The following is a 15,499-nucleotide window of genomic DNA, read 5'->3' on the forward strand; positions in this document are numbered from 1 at the left end:
TGTTTTACCTCCTTGTTGAAACAAGACATGTTTTTTTGGCAACTCATTTTGTTGATACCTTTTTCTGTACTATTAAAGACTTAGCACAGGTAACAGCCAGAAGAGTGAAAATTTCCTCCCTGTGCTGCCTTTATTAAAGGGTCCAGCTACATGGATTTGTATGGGAACCAAGTAACTTGCAATACTCTTCATAGCATGACTTCTTCAGGTCTCCTGTCTTCCTTGAGTACCTCAGGTACTTCCAGAGCTTCAGAATAAGCTGAAGATACCCCTGTCGTGCTGATACGCTGCAGAGCCTTGCTTGCTTGGAGGAAGGCTCTGTGGCAGTCCAGGTGAAGCAGACAAGGCCCTTCATCCTCGGAAGGGAGAAACACGAGTTGCATTTCACACCCCAGAGCTTCAAGGGGGACGAATAAAAGCATTTCACCCTGGCTTTCAATCACAAGTTGAGAAGGGCAGAGCATTGACAAAACCAACTTTGGAGCTAACACTTTGTAACGTAACTCTTAAGGCTTGCAAATGTACTGCCCTTGTTTGCATCAGGTAAAAAACAAGAACAAAACAAAACAAAAAAAAAGCTTTTATTTTTGTATGTACCATTCTGAAAGGTCCCATGTATATATATACACACACATATTAGTTCTCTCTTTAGGATTAACTCTCTTTAGGACCCCTTTTTTGGTCTGTCACCTGGTTCTGCTCTACCAGGTGGGAGAAGCTCAGGCAGAAACCAGGGAACCTTTGGGCGTAGCGGGAAGTGTCCCTGCCCAGGGCAGGGGGGTGGACTTAGATGGTCTTTAAGGTCCCTTCCTGCCCCAAACCCATCGGAATTTCTGTGATAAAGCAGGCGGGTGGCTGAGGGGACAGAGACAGCTCCCACCTCAGGCACCCTCCACCCTCCGCTGTGGTGAGGGCGGGCGGGCGGCGCCAGGCGCGGGCACGGCCCCCTCACGTGATGGCGGCGCCTCCTCCCTCGCGTAATGGCGGCGCCGCCTGACGGGACGGGCAGCGGCGGCATGGCGGCGGCACCGGGGGGGGACGGCGACGGGGCCGGGCCGGGCCCCAGCGGGGGTAACTGGGACAGCGGGCACGTCTCCCAGAGCCACAGCAACGCCTCCGGGCTCGGCGAGCAGGAGGACGAGGAGGGGGACGCCCTGGAGGCGTCGCTCAGCGCCACCGCCGCCGCTTACACCGCCTACCTGCTCGTCGACCGCAGCGCCTTCAGCGAGCAGGTGGGGAGCGGCGACCCGCAGCGCCTTCATTTCGTTTGTTTATTCGCTTATTTATTTATTTCGGGGAGCCGTTGCATCGTCCCAGCGTCTCTTTGTTTTTGTAGTTTGTTCCTTTCTGGGCCAGGCGGGACGTAGCCTCGTCCCCCCCCCCCCGTATCCCTCCACCTCCCCATCTCCTAAGCTCAACCGTGTTTTGGCAGGTGGAGAGCCTGGAGAGGAGCCTGGACGAGCTGCTGACCAGGGTGGATGAGTTCGTGGGGATGCTGGACATGGTGCGTGGCGCTGGGTTTCAGTATGGGGTTGTATTTTGAAGTATGGGGCAGAAGGGAAGCGGCCTTTGGTGTTGGCCTGTGGGCTCCCGTACGGTAAGTCACTGGAGAGAGAACTTGTTCTGATCAATAATTCATGGATGAACATTACTGATCCTCCATGCACGAGCAAAACAATGTTCACATTTAGCTATATAACTGCTTTTGTATACGTTTGTAAGTGTACATACATGGAATCTCATTTTTGAATAGCACAGCGACAGACACTTAAAAGGACAATGTGATATTCATTCCCCTTTAATATACATACAGACATTTTACGTGGTTTTAATGATTAAAGCGTCTGGTTGGAATTGCCAGACTCCCAAAACTACACACGAGTTTAGGGCAGGCCCGCTCTTACCATTTTGTCAGAAAGACAGCTTTGTTTTTGCGTCCCCATGAGAGGAGAAGGGGGAACTCCGCGAAATGCCCATGTACAATGGCACTGGTATACAGGCCGCCTTTGAAAGCACAGTACACATGGTCCTGCAGCTGTAATCTAAGGGCAATGTAATTATGTTTTTTATTATATCAATAAAAGGCCACAAAATCTTGCTTTTTTTTTTTTTGGTGAAGATGAGGAAATGCACAAGGAGTAAAACTGAAGTTAGAACTTCAGTTCAATGCATTTGATTCTCCAGGATGTCTTGTGTCTTAATTCTAATAAGGTTATAGCAGCCTGTTTTTGATATAGCTATAAAATTATTTGCCTCTGCAAAATAAATTTTGTTCAAAGGTACTTGCTAAACTGTACAAAGAAGCTAGATTATTAGTTTTGATTTAGTGCTTTTAATCTGTTAGTTTTGATAAGTGTAATTGGAACACAATTCTAGCTTCAGAAGTGAAACCTGGTACATAATATTTTGTTTTATTAATCTCTTTCTATTATCTGTTGGAATCTTGTTTAGATTAGAAGCGATTCCTCCCAAGTCATCAATGAAAGCATACCCGAAATTTACACAAAAGCTACAGAAATGAGACAGGTATACAAGAAGATTGACAACCTAGAGGTATGTGCTTGCCATCTTCTACATGCATTCCGTTTCTCAGCAGGGGGAAAGAATCGATGATACGCTATAATCACGTGCATGTGCATGAACGTGGGGCGGGCTCAGATTCCTTCTTGTTCTTCAGTGTCCAATCCAGCTCTCTTTCCTCAGAGTGATGAAGACAAAACAGTTATGAGTTTGAGTTTTATTTCCAGAGACTGTTGATGTTCTAAAAACAAAATGCCTTTTTGTTCCTAGATTTGCTGCTCGAAGCAAGGCAACCGTCCTCTTTTCAGAAAGCAGTAGTACCACTTTTCCTTCTTTTTGTTATTGATAGCATTATTTTGATAGCGTTACTGTCTTCAAAGCTATTTTTAGACTAAAAGAAGGAGGGAGCTATTGATTTCTGATAAAACTTCAAAATTCTAAGTGATCCAGATTCTTGATCCTGCTTTTGGTTAGAAAGGCAGATAAAAATCTAAATCCTAATAAGTCCAAATTAGTTATTTGAAAAACAAACGGGAAGAGGAACAATAATTGTTTTATGAGATTTAACCTGTTTTTGTGGGCTACTAAGTATCTCATAAATAACTTTTAGCAATAGATTGGGCTTGTAGGTAGAAGGAAATAAAGTATGGAGTTTTTTGTTTTGTTTTTACTTCTCATTGTAGTAGCAGTACTGTTACCGCTGTCGTGTAATACAAAGTCCTGTTTCTATCTATTAGTGAAAAAGCTGTGCTTATTTATCCATTTATTTTCCGATAGGCTTTTGTGAAGATGATTGGAAACTGTGTGGCTGGAATGGAAGAACGGGTCACAAAGGCAGAAACAGACCTCGGAGCTTTCCCAAGCACATTCAAGAAAATCTTGCACACAATCAGCATGCCATCCTTCCTTAACGTAAGTAAGCTTTTGTTAGCATGTGTCCAGCTTAATTCTGTTTACCAGACAGGATTATTAAAATAATTGTAAATTTCTTACACCTATAACTGTATTTAAATGTAAACCTTACATACTTTATTAACACTATCGTGAAGTTCTCAGACTTAATTAAAAAAACAAAGCAAAACAAACACTCAAAAAATCACGAATTCTTAGAAGGATTTGAGTTGCATTCCAAAGGTAGTTTGAATATGTGTAGAAGAGAACATGAAGGGCACAAAAAAAGTAAAGAATGACCAAGCCTTTATTAAAGCACCTCTGATAACATGAAAGCAGGTAGAAAGAGCCTGTACAGCCTGTTAAAGGAGCATACTGCATTCATATAATCACTGACAAAATATTATCTAAAAAAGGAAGTAAAAGCTGTGCTACACAATATTTTTAAAATAAAGGTTCTATTTATACACAATCTGTGCAGTTTAGTAATTGTGTTAGCACCTTCTTAAAACTTGGTAAAAGGGGTGTGATTCTTTTCTACCTTTCCTCATGACTGTGTGTGGACTTTTTCCACTTCAGATAATGTGAAGTACTCTCTCTAGTATGTTTCAAGGAGATTCCTTATCTAGTCTTAGAACTAGTGCATAGTGTCAGTTTTTAAAATAAATTTTGAATTAAAAAAGAAAATCTTCTGGCCCTCATATGAACACCTGATGCTTCTTTGCATCACCTGCCAATACACCACACACAAGTGCTCCACCTTGCGTTTTGTCAGCACCCAGTATTGCTGCACTAGCTCAGGTCTCCATCTCATAATGCTGGGGAGAATGCTGAAATAAAGCAGGTTTGCGGAGGGGGCGAGGAAGGTATTTGTGACTGTTGAGGTGTTTGTGTTACATACTGTAACTGTGTGGTAGCAGAGAAAAATAGCTCTAAATAGAGTATGTATTGTGTTGGTAAGACTTGGTTCAGGAAAACTTTTCCCCTGCTATTTTCTGTGTAATCTTAAAGTTAGTTAACTTCCAGTTCCTCTGTAGTTTTTTTTTGTGTGTAAGTTCAGGGTGATGTTGCTTATTTTTTCTTTTAGAAAAACAGCCCTCCCCACTCCCTTAAAAAAAAAAAATCAAAGCTGCTATTTATAGGCCAATTACAAAAAAAAAATCAATCAAACAAAAAAAAACACAATGGCAGTTGTAGCTAGGAGTCTAGTAGCCTTAAACTTTGGCCTTGAAAAATATTCAACAGTATTTTCCATAAAATTAAAATCTTCAGCTGAGAAGTTTGAGAGTTCTAATAGTGTTTTTTTGCTGTTGCGTGGGAAGGCTTCGTCAGCTTATTTTTTTCCACAATCAATAGGGTGGAAAGTCTTTGAAAGAGTCAGCAAGCAGAACCTGTCACATCCAATGGTTTTGTGGTTTGGGAATGGATAGGAATATAATCAACACTCAGAACTGACTGGTATTAATTGATAAAGTAAATAAAAGCTAGGTGACTGTTCCACAGTGAGCTGAGTATCACATAGGAAAATATTTATTTTCATCAGTAAACACACTTCTGCATGAATGAAAATGCGTATAGAGATTTTTCCTCATGCTTGATGTTTAGCTAGCTTACACAATACACACGCCCTTTGGAAAAGAAGGAATCAATGTCATGGTTTTCATTGTGGCTGTTAGTTCACAGTTTCCTGCAAAAACTTTCATTCGATCAAGTCCCCTCACATTCTTCCCATTTGAATGTCCATTTCTTTACGGAAAGGGTATATTTTGTATTTCTTCAGCTGTGTGTTTGTAATCTCACCCTCAGATTTTGCCCCAAGTTCTTCCCTTGTGAATGCCAGGCAATATAAAGTACAGTACTCTCAGGCTTCTAATAGCACTAAGGATGTAGACACTCTCAAAAGGTAAAAATGTCTGCTAAGCAGCTGCAAACATTTGTAAACGTGTTCTTAGGCAACTGTGGGTACTGTGCCTGCCTGTGTATTTCTTCATTGGATTTAAATCAGCCCCTCCCTGCACACATGCAAATGCAACTTAGAGTGGTGAGCTGCAGAACACCTGTGACACTAGTTTTTCTTGCTTACAAGCTGTCTTCTTGTAGACCAGTGCAGGATAGGAAATGTTATTTTAAAAGGGAACTTTGATTTTCAAGATTGTTTTCTTCATGAGTCCATAGGAATTCTTAATGAATGAGATCTTGGCCTCAATCCATCTGTTTAAGGGCACGTACTGAAATCATACAATGGCTCTGTGTTGCAGTGCAGTATTACTTAAATGCACTAAGGCTGATGTGATAGTCGGTAGTGGTCCCTGCTGTTGTCCACCTACAGGAGACGTTTGGTATAGCAAAATAATGTACACATAATATTTAGGAGCGTATGCACTTTTCCTGAAAATTCCAAATTTACTACTCTATTATTTTAACAGCATGTCATAGAACATATATTCTAACATTTATACTTACTGAAGAAGCTCAGCAGGAGCAGCAACCTTCTTGAAAGAAACATCTGCTAGGTTTGTTTTCATATTTATTAAGCTAAAAAAAGTCTTTATGAGAACACAGGCTAGGGTTAACAGAGGGAGTGGCTGAGGAGAACTCAAAAGGCTGGAGGAGGAAAGGTAAAGGTTTGTGGGTTTGGGCAGACAAAGATTACAGTGACTTGACCCTTACATGTTTGGCTCCTGCAAAGTTGGCATATTTACTTTTTTGCAAGACTGAGTCTGTTCAGGTGATAGAATGGCAAAAGCCAAAGCCAGTTTTCTTTGGTAACATAAATAATATGCTAGACCCATCTGAGCTGTGGTTTAAAGTCACCTGAGGAAGAGGATATGCTGTTAAAACTCCTTTTGTCTTGCATTTTAGCTCTGTGGGTTTTGTTCTGAAACTTGTATTTTTAAGGAGGTGAAAAATAAACTTTATCTGATTTGCAGAAATCGTCTTCCTCACGACAACAGACCCCCTATGAACCTCCAGTCCTCTTCAAGACTGAAGACTATTTTCCGTGTCTTAATGAAGCACCTTATTGACAATTTTTGTTCTGGGATTGGAATTAATCAGCCGGAACAGAGAAAGCCAAGTGAACAAAAGAAATGCTAACCTCAAAACAGCTGCATTTCTGAGCGTTATTAATGGCATATTGCCATTCTGATTCTCATTGTCTTCCTTCAGGCAGTGTTTTCAGGTAATCTTTGTTTGTGAATATTCTTTGAAAAGTCTTCCTAAAACACAGTATACGTTTTCAGATTATATTGGGAAATGAACTTCTACAGCAGGGTTGTGTTTGTTCTGTGTTTTTTTTTTTTTATAGGGAAATAATAGGAAACATACTTTTATATTATATATCTTTTAACACTTCAGTATCTGTGCTGCTGCAAATGTAAATAGCCGTACCTCAAGGATGTCTTTTTTTTTTTTTTTAATATACTGACTGAGGTGAAAGAAAAGCTCTATGCATAAAATCATTGTAAGTTTTGGAACTTGGTCCCTGCACTGTGTGTAGACAAGCGCACCGCAGCAGGATGTGCAGGTGGCAAGGGGAGGACTCGGAAGATTGGTGAGGAGTCAAGGACATGGCTTGGCGTGTGGGATCCTGTCCCAGTTCACAACACAACATCCCGGCCCTCTGATGACCAGCAGGTCACTGTGGCCACACCTTCTAATTCCTGCAGCGTTGTGTTGATCGATGTGGAGTCAGGTGGGCATGGTATATATGATCTGCTGTCAGAAAGAAAAAGTGTGTAAACTGAGGCAGGGCTATCCCTGGGCTGAGCCTTTGTAGGACACCTGCCCTGACCTTACACTTCCCCCTTTCAAACCTCTGTGCAGTGACTGGTGCTGCTTGTGCTGACTGGAGTGGGAGTAAAATGTCAATAAACTAATGGCTATCTAACACCTGGTGTACTCTTGAATCACACCTGAGGGTCCTGAACTGCACAGTTATTTCTGAGAACCTTTTTGTTACAGCCTGCTGTAACATCCTAGCAGTTGTTAATCATTACTTGTTATGTTCTTAAAATCATTAGGCTTTAAAAACAGTTTTAATATAAAAGCAACACCTGAACTTCAACACAGAGTCTAGAACTTACACTTACATGGGAACACACAGGAAAGAGCAGACGCATTTCTATCAAGAGGAACACCCAAATACTCTCTCTCACCACTCCTTACTTTCTTCAATACCTAAGCATTTCGCTCTAGACATTCCATTGCAGCAGCAGTTGCCTTTCCAAAAGGCAGGGTACCTGTCCATTTATGTCAGAATAATAAAGGCTTATTAGTCCTTCTCAGTGAAATCTAAAGAAATGGTGTGCCTATAACTTAGTGTAAAAACCTAAGGCTGCAGTCAAATATTCTTAAGCACACCAAATACTCTCAAGCACACTGATACTGATGGTACAAAACCTCTTAATTTTAGAACCGCTTTCTAACTAATGGATCAACTGCTCAAATAACTTTTCCCGTTACTGAATGGAGCTGAATGAATTCATTGACAAATGCAAGGAGGAAAAACTGAAGTGGGCTTTTACGTTAAAACAGTTCCATGGAAAACATAATTTATTTTCAAAGAACGCCATAAACAAAAACAATGCAATTCCCATGACTCATAGTTTGTATGTTGTAAATGCTCCAGAATATTTTTAATTCTGACAATAATGGACAGAGCATTGAAGATTCACTAAAGAAATGCTATAACATGCAATGCTCCCAGGTTGGATGGGGCTTTGGGCAACCTGGTCTGGTGGGAGGTGTCCCTGCCCATGGCAGGGGGTTGGAACTGGGTGGGCTTTAAGGTCCCTTCTAACCCAAGCCATTATGTGATTCTATAAAAGTACTGATGATACCTAAGCTGTGGCTTTTTTATATATATATGGTACAGAATAACAAGGTTACAGCTGATCTGAGACCATAGTATTAGAAAGTTTAATAAACTGATGCATTTTTATAATACTAACAAGATCCACGCGTTCACTCTGGTATTGAGTGGGTTGATGCGTACTACCTTGCCCGTCTCTTCACTTGTGGTAACTCTTATCAAGCAGGAATAATGTAAAACCCAAGAGCTCACACTCAGTAAAGAAAGCTTATAGTTTCAAATCTTTTATTCTGTCTGCCATTGTTACCTTGTATTACTGTGAAACCAGTATTAGCTATATTATGAATTAAGCTTGATATTTATAATTTTCTGTACACTATTTATCTTTCTCCTGTTGCCTGGGTTTCAAGATCTGAAGCCAATAACAATAGCAATATGTTACCTATTTTTAACATGAAGAGTTCTTCATATAGCACTGATTTAAAACAACACATTTAATGAGCTGAGTTGCCAAAAGTTGGTTGTCAAGTGTATGAAACAAGCTGATGTTAAACAGCAACAGAATTGTCTACACACAAATCTTACTTTTCTTCCCTCACACCAAACGTTAACCTATCGCAGAAGAGAGAATGCTAAAAGTTTTTATATCTTTATAGTTAGGTATGGTTTGGGTTTCTATTTGAAAGTAGTACTGTGACTTGTCAAAATATATCTGCGTGCTTTAAGAGGTGTGTTCAGATATAATAAAAGCTGCATCCACAAGATACACAGGATGGGTTGAATGTCAGAGCTCCGCATTTCTCATAGCTCTTGGACAAAAATCAACGCAATCTGCCTTAACTAAATATTTACTTACATGATAAACTGTGCCTGCAGAAGGCAGATAAAGACTGACACTAGTAATTCATTATCTTGGGGCATGCATATTTTGTTCCACACTTGAGCAACACCACTGCAGGTGCTATAAAGTCTAGGGTAATTACTGCCATGAGAAGAAACAGATCTGATGATTTATCTAGACAATTAATAAATTGAGTTTTAAGATTTAAAGATGCATTGGATTACACTGATGTTATCAAAACTGATAGCAGTGCATGGCTTCTGCTGACAATAACCTTCAAGCTTAAGTAGTTTTACCTACAATGGTAAGAAATTAGTAGGAAGTTTAATTTGGATTCTGTCATGCACAGGAATTGTTTCCAAATGCTCAGATCCTGAGATTCAGAGAGCGATCCTGTGTGAAAACACCTTCCAGAATTAGAAGAGCAAGATAACTTGCATCTGTGTCTATGAAGAGCACTTTACATCTGGAATTTGTAAATGTTGCCAGGTTACCTTACAAGAAAAATAAATAAATTATGACACTTTTATACTTTCTTGTTTTTTTGTGGAAGAAAAAGAAAATCTAGTCTTGGAACTGCTACCAAGAATTTCCTGTGTGCCCTGCCTTGAAAAACCAAGATCCCTGCTGGGTTTGGCTATGGTCAAAGAAGCTGGTGTTTCCGTGGCTTGGGTCGGTAATCTCTGTAGCCACTGCAGCTAAATCATCAGGAATGAGAAGTCTTCAGCTGTGGAGATCCACAGGCTTGTAGAAGCACAGAGGGGATCAAGGAGTTCTTCAGTGAAACATCTGTCCAGGAGCTTGAATACTATATAAAAAGGATATATGGAAAACAGGATATATAAATGAAGAAAAAAAATAAAAGGGGAAGGGAGGGGAAGGGAAAGGATTAGAAAGTATAAGAAAAAAAAAAAGAAGTAGTAGCCAAAATCCCCACAATACTGTGACAGTAAATCAGAGCTCGCTACAACTGATGTGCACCTGAAATGTTTCTCTGTACATGAAAGGTTTCTCAGAATGTGAAAGGTTTGCAGAGAGCTGCAAACTGGCAGAAAAGCTAGTTCAGACTGAATCATATGAAAACAAGGAAAAAAAAATAGGAATGGTGAGACCATTCTGTAGAAGTGGACAAAGCAGAAAACAATGTACTAAGTAGAGCACCCAAGGCAAATGCCAAGAGGTAAAGCTGTGGGCCAAAGCCTCCGAAAGCATAAACAGCCGAGGGCAAGGTCCCTGAGCTGGGGAAGTACAAATGAAAATCCAGAGCGGACCTGAAATACACATGTGATTTTGCTACTTGTTTGCAGTTTAGGAGCTTAATTTTTTTTTTTTTTTTCCTCAGGGCCTGCTGCTGCCAGTCCCACAGCAGCATGAGCTCTCCAGGGAGGGGAAGAGGGGAGGCAGCAGCAGGAAAAACAATTAAAAAAATGCTCTAAACTGTGTCATCAAACAACTATCTCGTGTCGTGTTTTCCTCCGGGATTTATTAGCCTGACTTTTCCTGGATTTAGCTGTATTTCTGCAGCCAAGGGACGGGGAGCACAAGGCAGGCATGCCAGGGAAGTGTTGCCTCAGGAAAATCAGCTGGGATGTGGTTAGCACGCAGTGGATGCGCAGTGCAGCTGCGAGCTCTTTGCACGAAACAGTGAGGTGATGGTCAGCACCCAGTACTGGCCTGAACGTGAATCTGGCAAGGGATGTCAAGGGCAGCAAGGAGGGACTGTACGGGTGCACAAACAGCACGAGGAAGACCAGGGAGAGTGTGGATCTACTGCTGGATGCAGCAGAGACCTGGCGACACGGGACAGGACAAGGTACTCAGCGCCTTCTTTGCCTCATGGTGAGTTTTTACTGGGCTTCCCAGTACAAAAATGGTGCGGATGTACTGGAATGAGTCCAGTGCAGGGCCAGAAAGATTTTGGAGCATGTCATGAGGAGAGGCTGAGGGAGCTGGGACTGTTCAGTCTGGGGACAGAAGGATGAGGGGGGAACCTTATCATTGTATATAAATACCAGATGCGGGGGAGTGAAGAACAGAGACACTTCAGCAGTGTCCACTGGTAGGACAAGAGGCAATGGGAACAAAATAAATGAAATTCTGAAAAGAATTTCTGAAAAGAAAACACTTTTTTTTTTTTCACTGAGAGTGGTAAATACACATCCTAAGACAATTGATAAAATCTAGTAGTTATAAATTATTATATATTAAAGATAAAATTATTAAATACTTTTATTAATAATATTTAATATGTTAAATCCTATATTACTTTTTCCGAACGCTTCCTTTAATCCCCAGATGTGGGATTTAACACCCATCTGTGTTGTTGATCATCTCATAGATGTCTAACTTCCCTTTGCATGACCTCTTTCCCTGACTGAAGAAGTTTGGTGGGTTTGTGTGGATCTTCCATGCCCTTTGTTGCTTGTCTCTGATCTTTTTACCACTTCTGCTCTACCCTTTTGAGATAAGGAAACCAGCACTGTCCGTGTAATTCAAGGCACAAGCAAATCAAAGGTTTCAACAGTGCCACAATAACATTCTCTGCTCTGTTATTTGTTTCTCCTCTACCTCTGCCCAGTATTGGATGTGCTTTCTTATCTGCTTCTTATCGTGTAAACTGATGTTTTCAGGACCCATCATAACTGCATGATCTCATTCATGAGTAACTGCTCAGATTGACTTCCTGACTCATAAAGCGGTTCGGATAGAAGGGTATTTTAGTGTAAGAGCTAAATATATGGACATTAAGCAGGTGATTCCAGTAGGTAGAGTGATGGTTTTGCCAAAACAAAGGTGTAAGTAGATCTGGTACAAAAAGGAGTAGGTGGCCAAACCAAGACAAGGAGGCAAAGCCATGGATGCTGCGAGTCAGTGGGCTGGCTGTGGATGCTGACAGTGTGTTTGTTGTGGCTCTGTTTATATACATAGGGATGTATAGAGGCCAGCAGCCGGCCTAGTTGACCGATCCCTGTGTGCGTTTGTGCTCACCGGGGCTGGCACTTGGCTTTTGTCACAGCCACAGAGCAGCGGTCCTAAAAACGAGTTCAGTTTAACCTAGCCTGAGGTACAATGAGGAAGCAGAAAGCCCATAAGCATCTTCCAGGCACTGTGCAGGTCACACGAGCCTTGGAGGGGAGAGGTAACACTTTGCAGCACTGACAGAAACCCTCTTCCTTCTGAATGTCCTCAGAGCATTTCTGGTGCCAGAGCTCTTTCAGGGCACCATCTCCTCTGCCTCTGCACCATAACCCCTCTGTACCCTGCTCCCTGAGGATGAGCTCTCCCCTGCTCTCCCCTCACGGAGCAGCAGGCCTCCATGCCCTTCTCCATGGCACTGTGCTGGGGAAGGACCCCACAGAGGTGGGAAGTGACATGTCTGACAGAGGTTGTCCTATATCATCTTCCTCCTCCTGCTTGGAGATTGTTGAAAACAATTGGGAGTGTTTTCCTCAGGTTGGTAGCTCAACCATTCTGTGTTTCTGTAATATCCTGGGGCTGAAGTGGGCATTTCATGGCCTGGCTCTGGTGAGATTTGTGTGCAGTCGTGCTCACAGACATCTAGAGGGTCGAGGATTGAGCCTGAAGAACGTCAGCCAGGGGTGGTGCTGTCTTTCTTCTGTGCCACACTCTCCACCAGACAATGGTATCCCCACATTTTGTCTCCAAAGCCTTTGCTTTGAATCCAGCCACTAAGATTGTTGGTGGTGATTAATCATGCACTGCTTTTGTCTTGCTGTGTGTAGGAAGAAGTTAAAGTGACTGACTACTCTGCAGTGACAGTCTCCAGCTTTCTGTGAGGGTTTTATGGATGCAGCCACCCGATAACAGCACAGTGCCAAGAGAAGAGTAATGGCTTTGCTTTTGTGCTGTTGCTCTTTTCAGCTCAGTTCTTTCCATTCTCTCCAGAATCGTGGCCAAACTAGAAAACAGAGATGAACATCTCTCCTTGAAGGAAAAATAATGCCTCCAGCTGTGCTCAAGTTGATTTGTTGTGACCTGCCACACAGCCTGGATCACTGTGTTCAGTTCAGTTGAAATGGCAACACCAGTTTGGGTCCCATAAACAAAGTCTGGCAGAACTGGGACAGGAAGGATGTTTTCACGTCCTCTACCATCATTTTTGCTCCATCTTCATTTTACATCAATATGCATTTTTCTATTTTCATTGGTAGCGTGGTGCATTATTCTAGCGTTCACTCATGGTTCTTGTCACCAAGTATGATGTTATTCACAGATGATGTCTTCATATTGATACGAATACTGCTGGCCCTTAGGATCCCTTGTTAAGAGTCTCTGGGGAGAACAGATTTGTTATATTTAGTACTGCTCACAAGCTTTTTGTATGCGTGGCTTGACTTGCCGAGAAACTGCTGGGTGTTGTGTTAATAGAAAGCTGAGAGGCACACACAGCTTGGCAGGGCTTACACATGACAACATCATCATATGTCTGTCCCCATCTGTGCAAACACCTAATTGTACCTAACTCGTTCCAATTCATGCGCTGAATTAGTGATTCACAGCATTAACGATGACTGGCATTTGCATCAGCCGGGCCCATCAGAGCATGAACAGGTAAAAAGGTTCATCTCAGGCCTCCCTTGCCGTGTCTGAACGTGCCTACAAGCAGCTGGGGACCTGCACAGCCTGGCTGGCTGTTTCTTCATCATTTGTACCCCGAAATCCTCAGGCTGAAATTCACAGGGGAGATGGGTCCTTGGCTGTGCTCCTCAGATGTGTGTCCCCATACTTTTTCCTTCTAGCAAAAAGAGGGAACAATTAAAAATAACTCAATCCACACTATACTTTTTTTTTTTTTTTTTTTTTTTTTTTCCTGCATCTTTTCCAGAAACATCTAGGAGGTGTTGCTATAGGAGCCAGAGTGCTGGACCCGTGTCTGATTGTGTCAGGGCATTTCTGGTTCTGGAAAACAGTTCCTAGTGCCCACTAGTGGATAATGCCAGTGCCATTGTACTATTTTCTTTGTATAAAGGAATCATTCAGTAATTAAACAAGAACACAGTTGGGGTTGTTCTGATATATCATCAAGCAAATGGGAAATCCCATTTTTTTCCACTCAGATTTCAGTGTGTTTGATACTACCTGAAACTGGTACAGGCATATTAATGATTTACAGCTGGCAATTCTCCCTAGCAGTGGCTTTTATTTAATCGCTGCCATTATTTTCAAAGATTTGATTACATTCTTAGTTATTAGTGTACATACTTCCTCCAAATTGCCATCTGATAAGGTCAGCAATAATTTTTAGTCTGGAAATTTCAACGGGTCATGTTAAAATGCTAAAAAGCCCTGCTCCCCACTTCCTCTTTGTTGTTTGTATCTCAGCTTACATTGCTTTCTAGCCTCTGATGAGTCACCACACATATTTTGTACTGATTCTTTAAACATTTCACGACCAAGCAGTGATTTTGATTTCTATGTTTTCTGGACAGAAAAAGTGCCAGTTTTGCCTGCAGGTAACACTGGATCTTGCCAGATTGAAGGAACTCTCTTTCCCAAGCAATGATTGCACAGCATATGCTGAAAACCACATGCAGGTGACTGTGCTAACTTTTGGAGATTTTTATGACATCTGGGTCTCGAGTGCACGTCGCTTTATAATGCAGCTGAATATTATGAAGACTTAAAACATGAACAGCATAAAATATAACAGCCAATTATGAGGATATAAATGAAAATTTTAAATACCAGAGACTCTTACCTATGCAAATTTGAGTTCCCTTCTACTATTTGTCAAGGCTGTGGGATGGCACAGAATATTACTGAGTGTTGATGTTCATCCTGGGGATAGAACAACGCAGCGTTTCAGGTTTAGCAGAGCATTTTTAGAGGCTAGGGTTCACAGACTGGCCCACGGTTTACTGACTTCTGCAAACAAATCCAACAAATCCCTTTACATTTCCGTGTAGAGGGCCCTGCAGTGCCTCCTGCCTTGGCCAGTGACTGCCACTCTCAAGGCAGGGGGAGCAAGAGAGATTTCCTTGCTCACCTTCTCTGCTGTCTCCACCCTGCTCAAGCTTGCCACCAGCTGAGGGAGGTGTCAGGCAGTTGTGAAGATGGCTTTGACCTTGCAGCCTGCAGTTTCCTCCTCCAGCTGGTGATCATTCACCCCCGTATCTCACCCCCGTATCTCTTCCTAGCAATCAGGGCAGCTCGTAGATAATGACACAGGCTCAGCATGTGCTGCAGCATCACCGGTGAAGCAATCTCAAGAGGGTTGTGTTGGTGAAGGGATGTTGTCTTCCTAATCTGCTCCTGCTTTATTATTATTATTATTATTATTATTATTATTATTATTATTATTATTAGAAAATAAAATAAAAGAAATCATTTTATTCCTTTCATTTTATTCCTTTTTTTTTTTTTTTTTTTTTTTTTTTTTTAAGTAAAACCTCAAATTTTTGAAAGGTATTGTA

The 15,499-nt window shown here is 41.7% G+C and overlaps 1 protein-coding gene and 1 long non-coding RNA gene across 2 annotated transcripts; one reads left to right on the forward strand and one right to left on the reverse strand.

The window, feature by feature from the left end:
* Positions 1 to 948: 948 nt before the first annotated feature.
* Positions 949 to 7,300, forward strand: BLOC1S4 (biogenesis of lysosomal organelles complex 1 subunit 4). Its single transcript, XM_027451866.3, has 5 exons — positions 949 to 1,232; positions 1,433 to 1,504; positions 2,452 to 2,553; positions 3,298 to 3,432; positions 6,342 to 7,300. Exons 1-5 carry the CDS (start codon positions 981 to 983, stop codon positions 6,435 to 6,437), a joined length of 657 nt encoding a protein of 218 aa, XP_027307667.3. The 5' UTR covers positions 949 to 980; the 3' UTR covers positions 6,438 to 7,300.
* A 4,382-nt stretch (positions 7,301 to 11,682) lies between these two features.
* Positions 11,683 to 15,370, reverse strand: LOC110354148 (uncharacterized). Its single transcript, XR_002405724.4, has 2 exons — positions 14,785 to 15,370; positions 11,683 to 13,821 (listed from the first exon to the last, which is right to left on the reverse strand). It is a non-coding gene; the product is annotated as an uncharacterized lncRNA (long non-coding RNA).
* Positions 15,371 to 15,499: the final 129 nt, after the last annotated feature.

This window comes from Anas platyrhynchos, chromosome 2, assembly GCF_047663525.1.
Source record: "Anas platyrhynchos isolate ZD024472 breed Pekin duck chromosome 2, IASCAAS_PekinDuck_T2T, whole genome shotgun sequence".
Classification (NCBI taxonomy): domain Eukaryota; kingdom Metazoa; phylum Chordata; class Aves; order Anseriformes; family Anatidae; genus Anas; species Anas platyrhynchos.

Coding starts and splice junctions, on each gene's coding strand:
- BLOC1S4 (XM_027451866.3), top strand. CDS start 981: ATGGCGGCGCCGCCTGACGGGACGGGCAGCGGCGGCATGGCGGCGGCA. Junction 2,554..3,297: donor AGAAGATTGACAACCTAGAG/GTATGTGCTTGC, acceptor ATTTTCCGATAG/GCTTTTGTGAAGATGATTGG. Junction 3,433..6,341: donor GCATGCCATCCTTCCTTAAC/GTAAGTAAGCTT, acceptor TCTGATTTGCAG/AAATCGTCTTCCTCACGACA.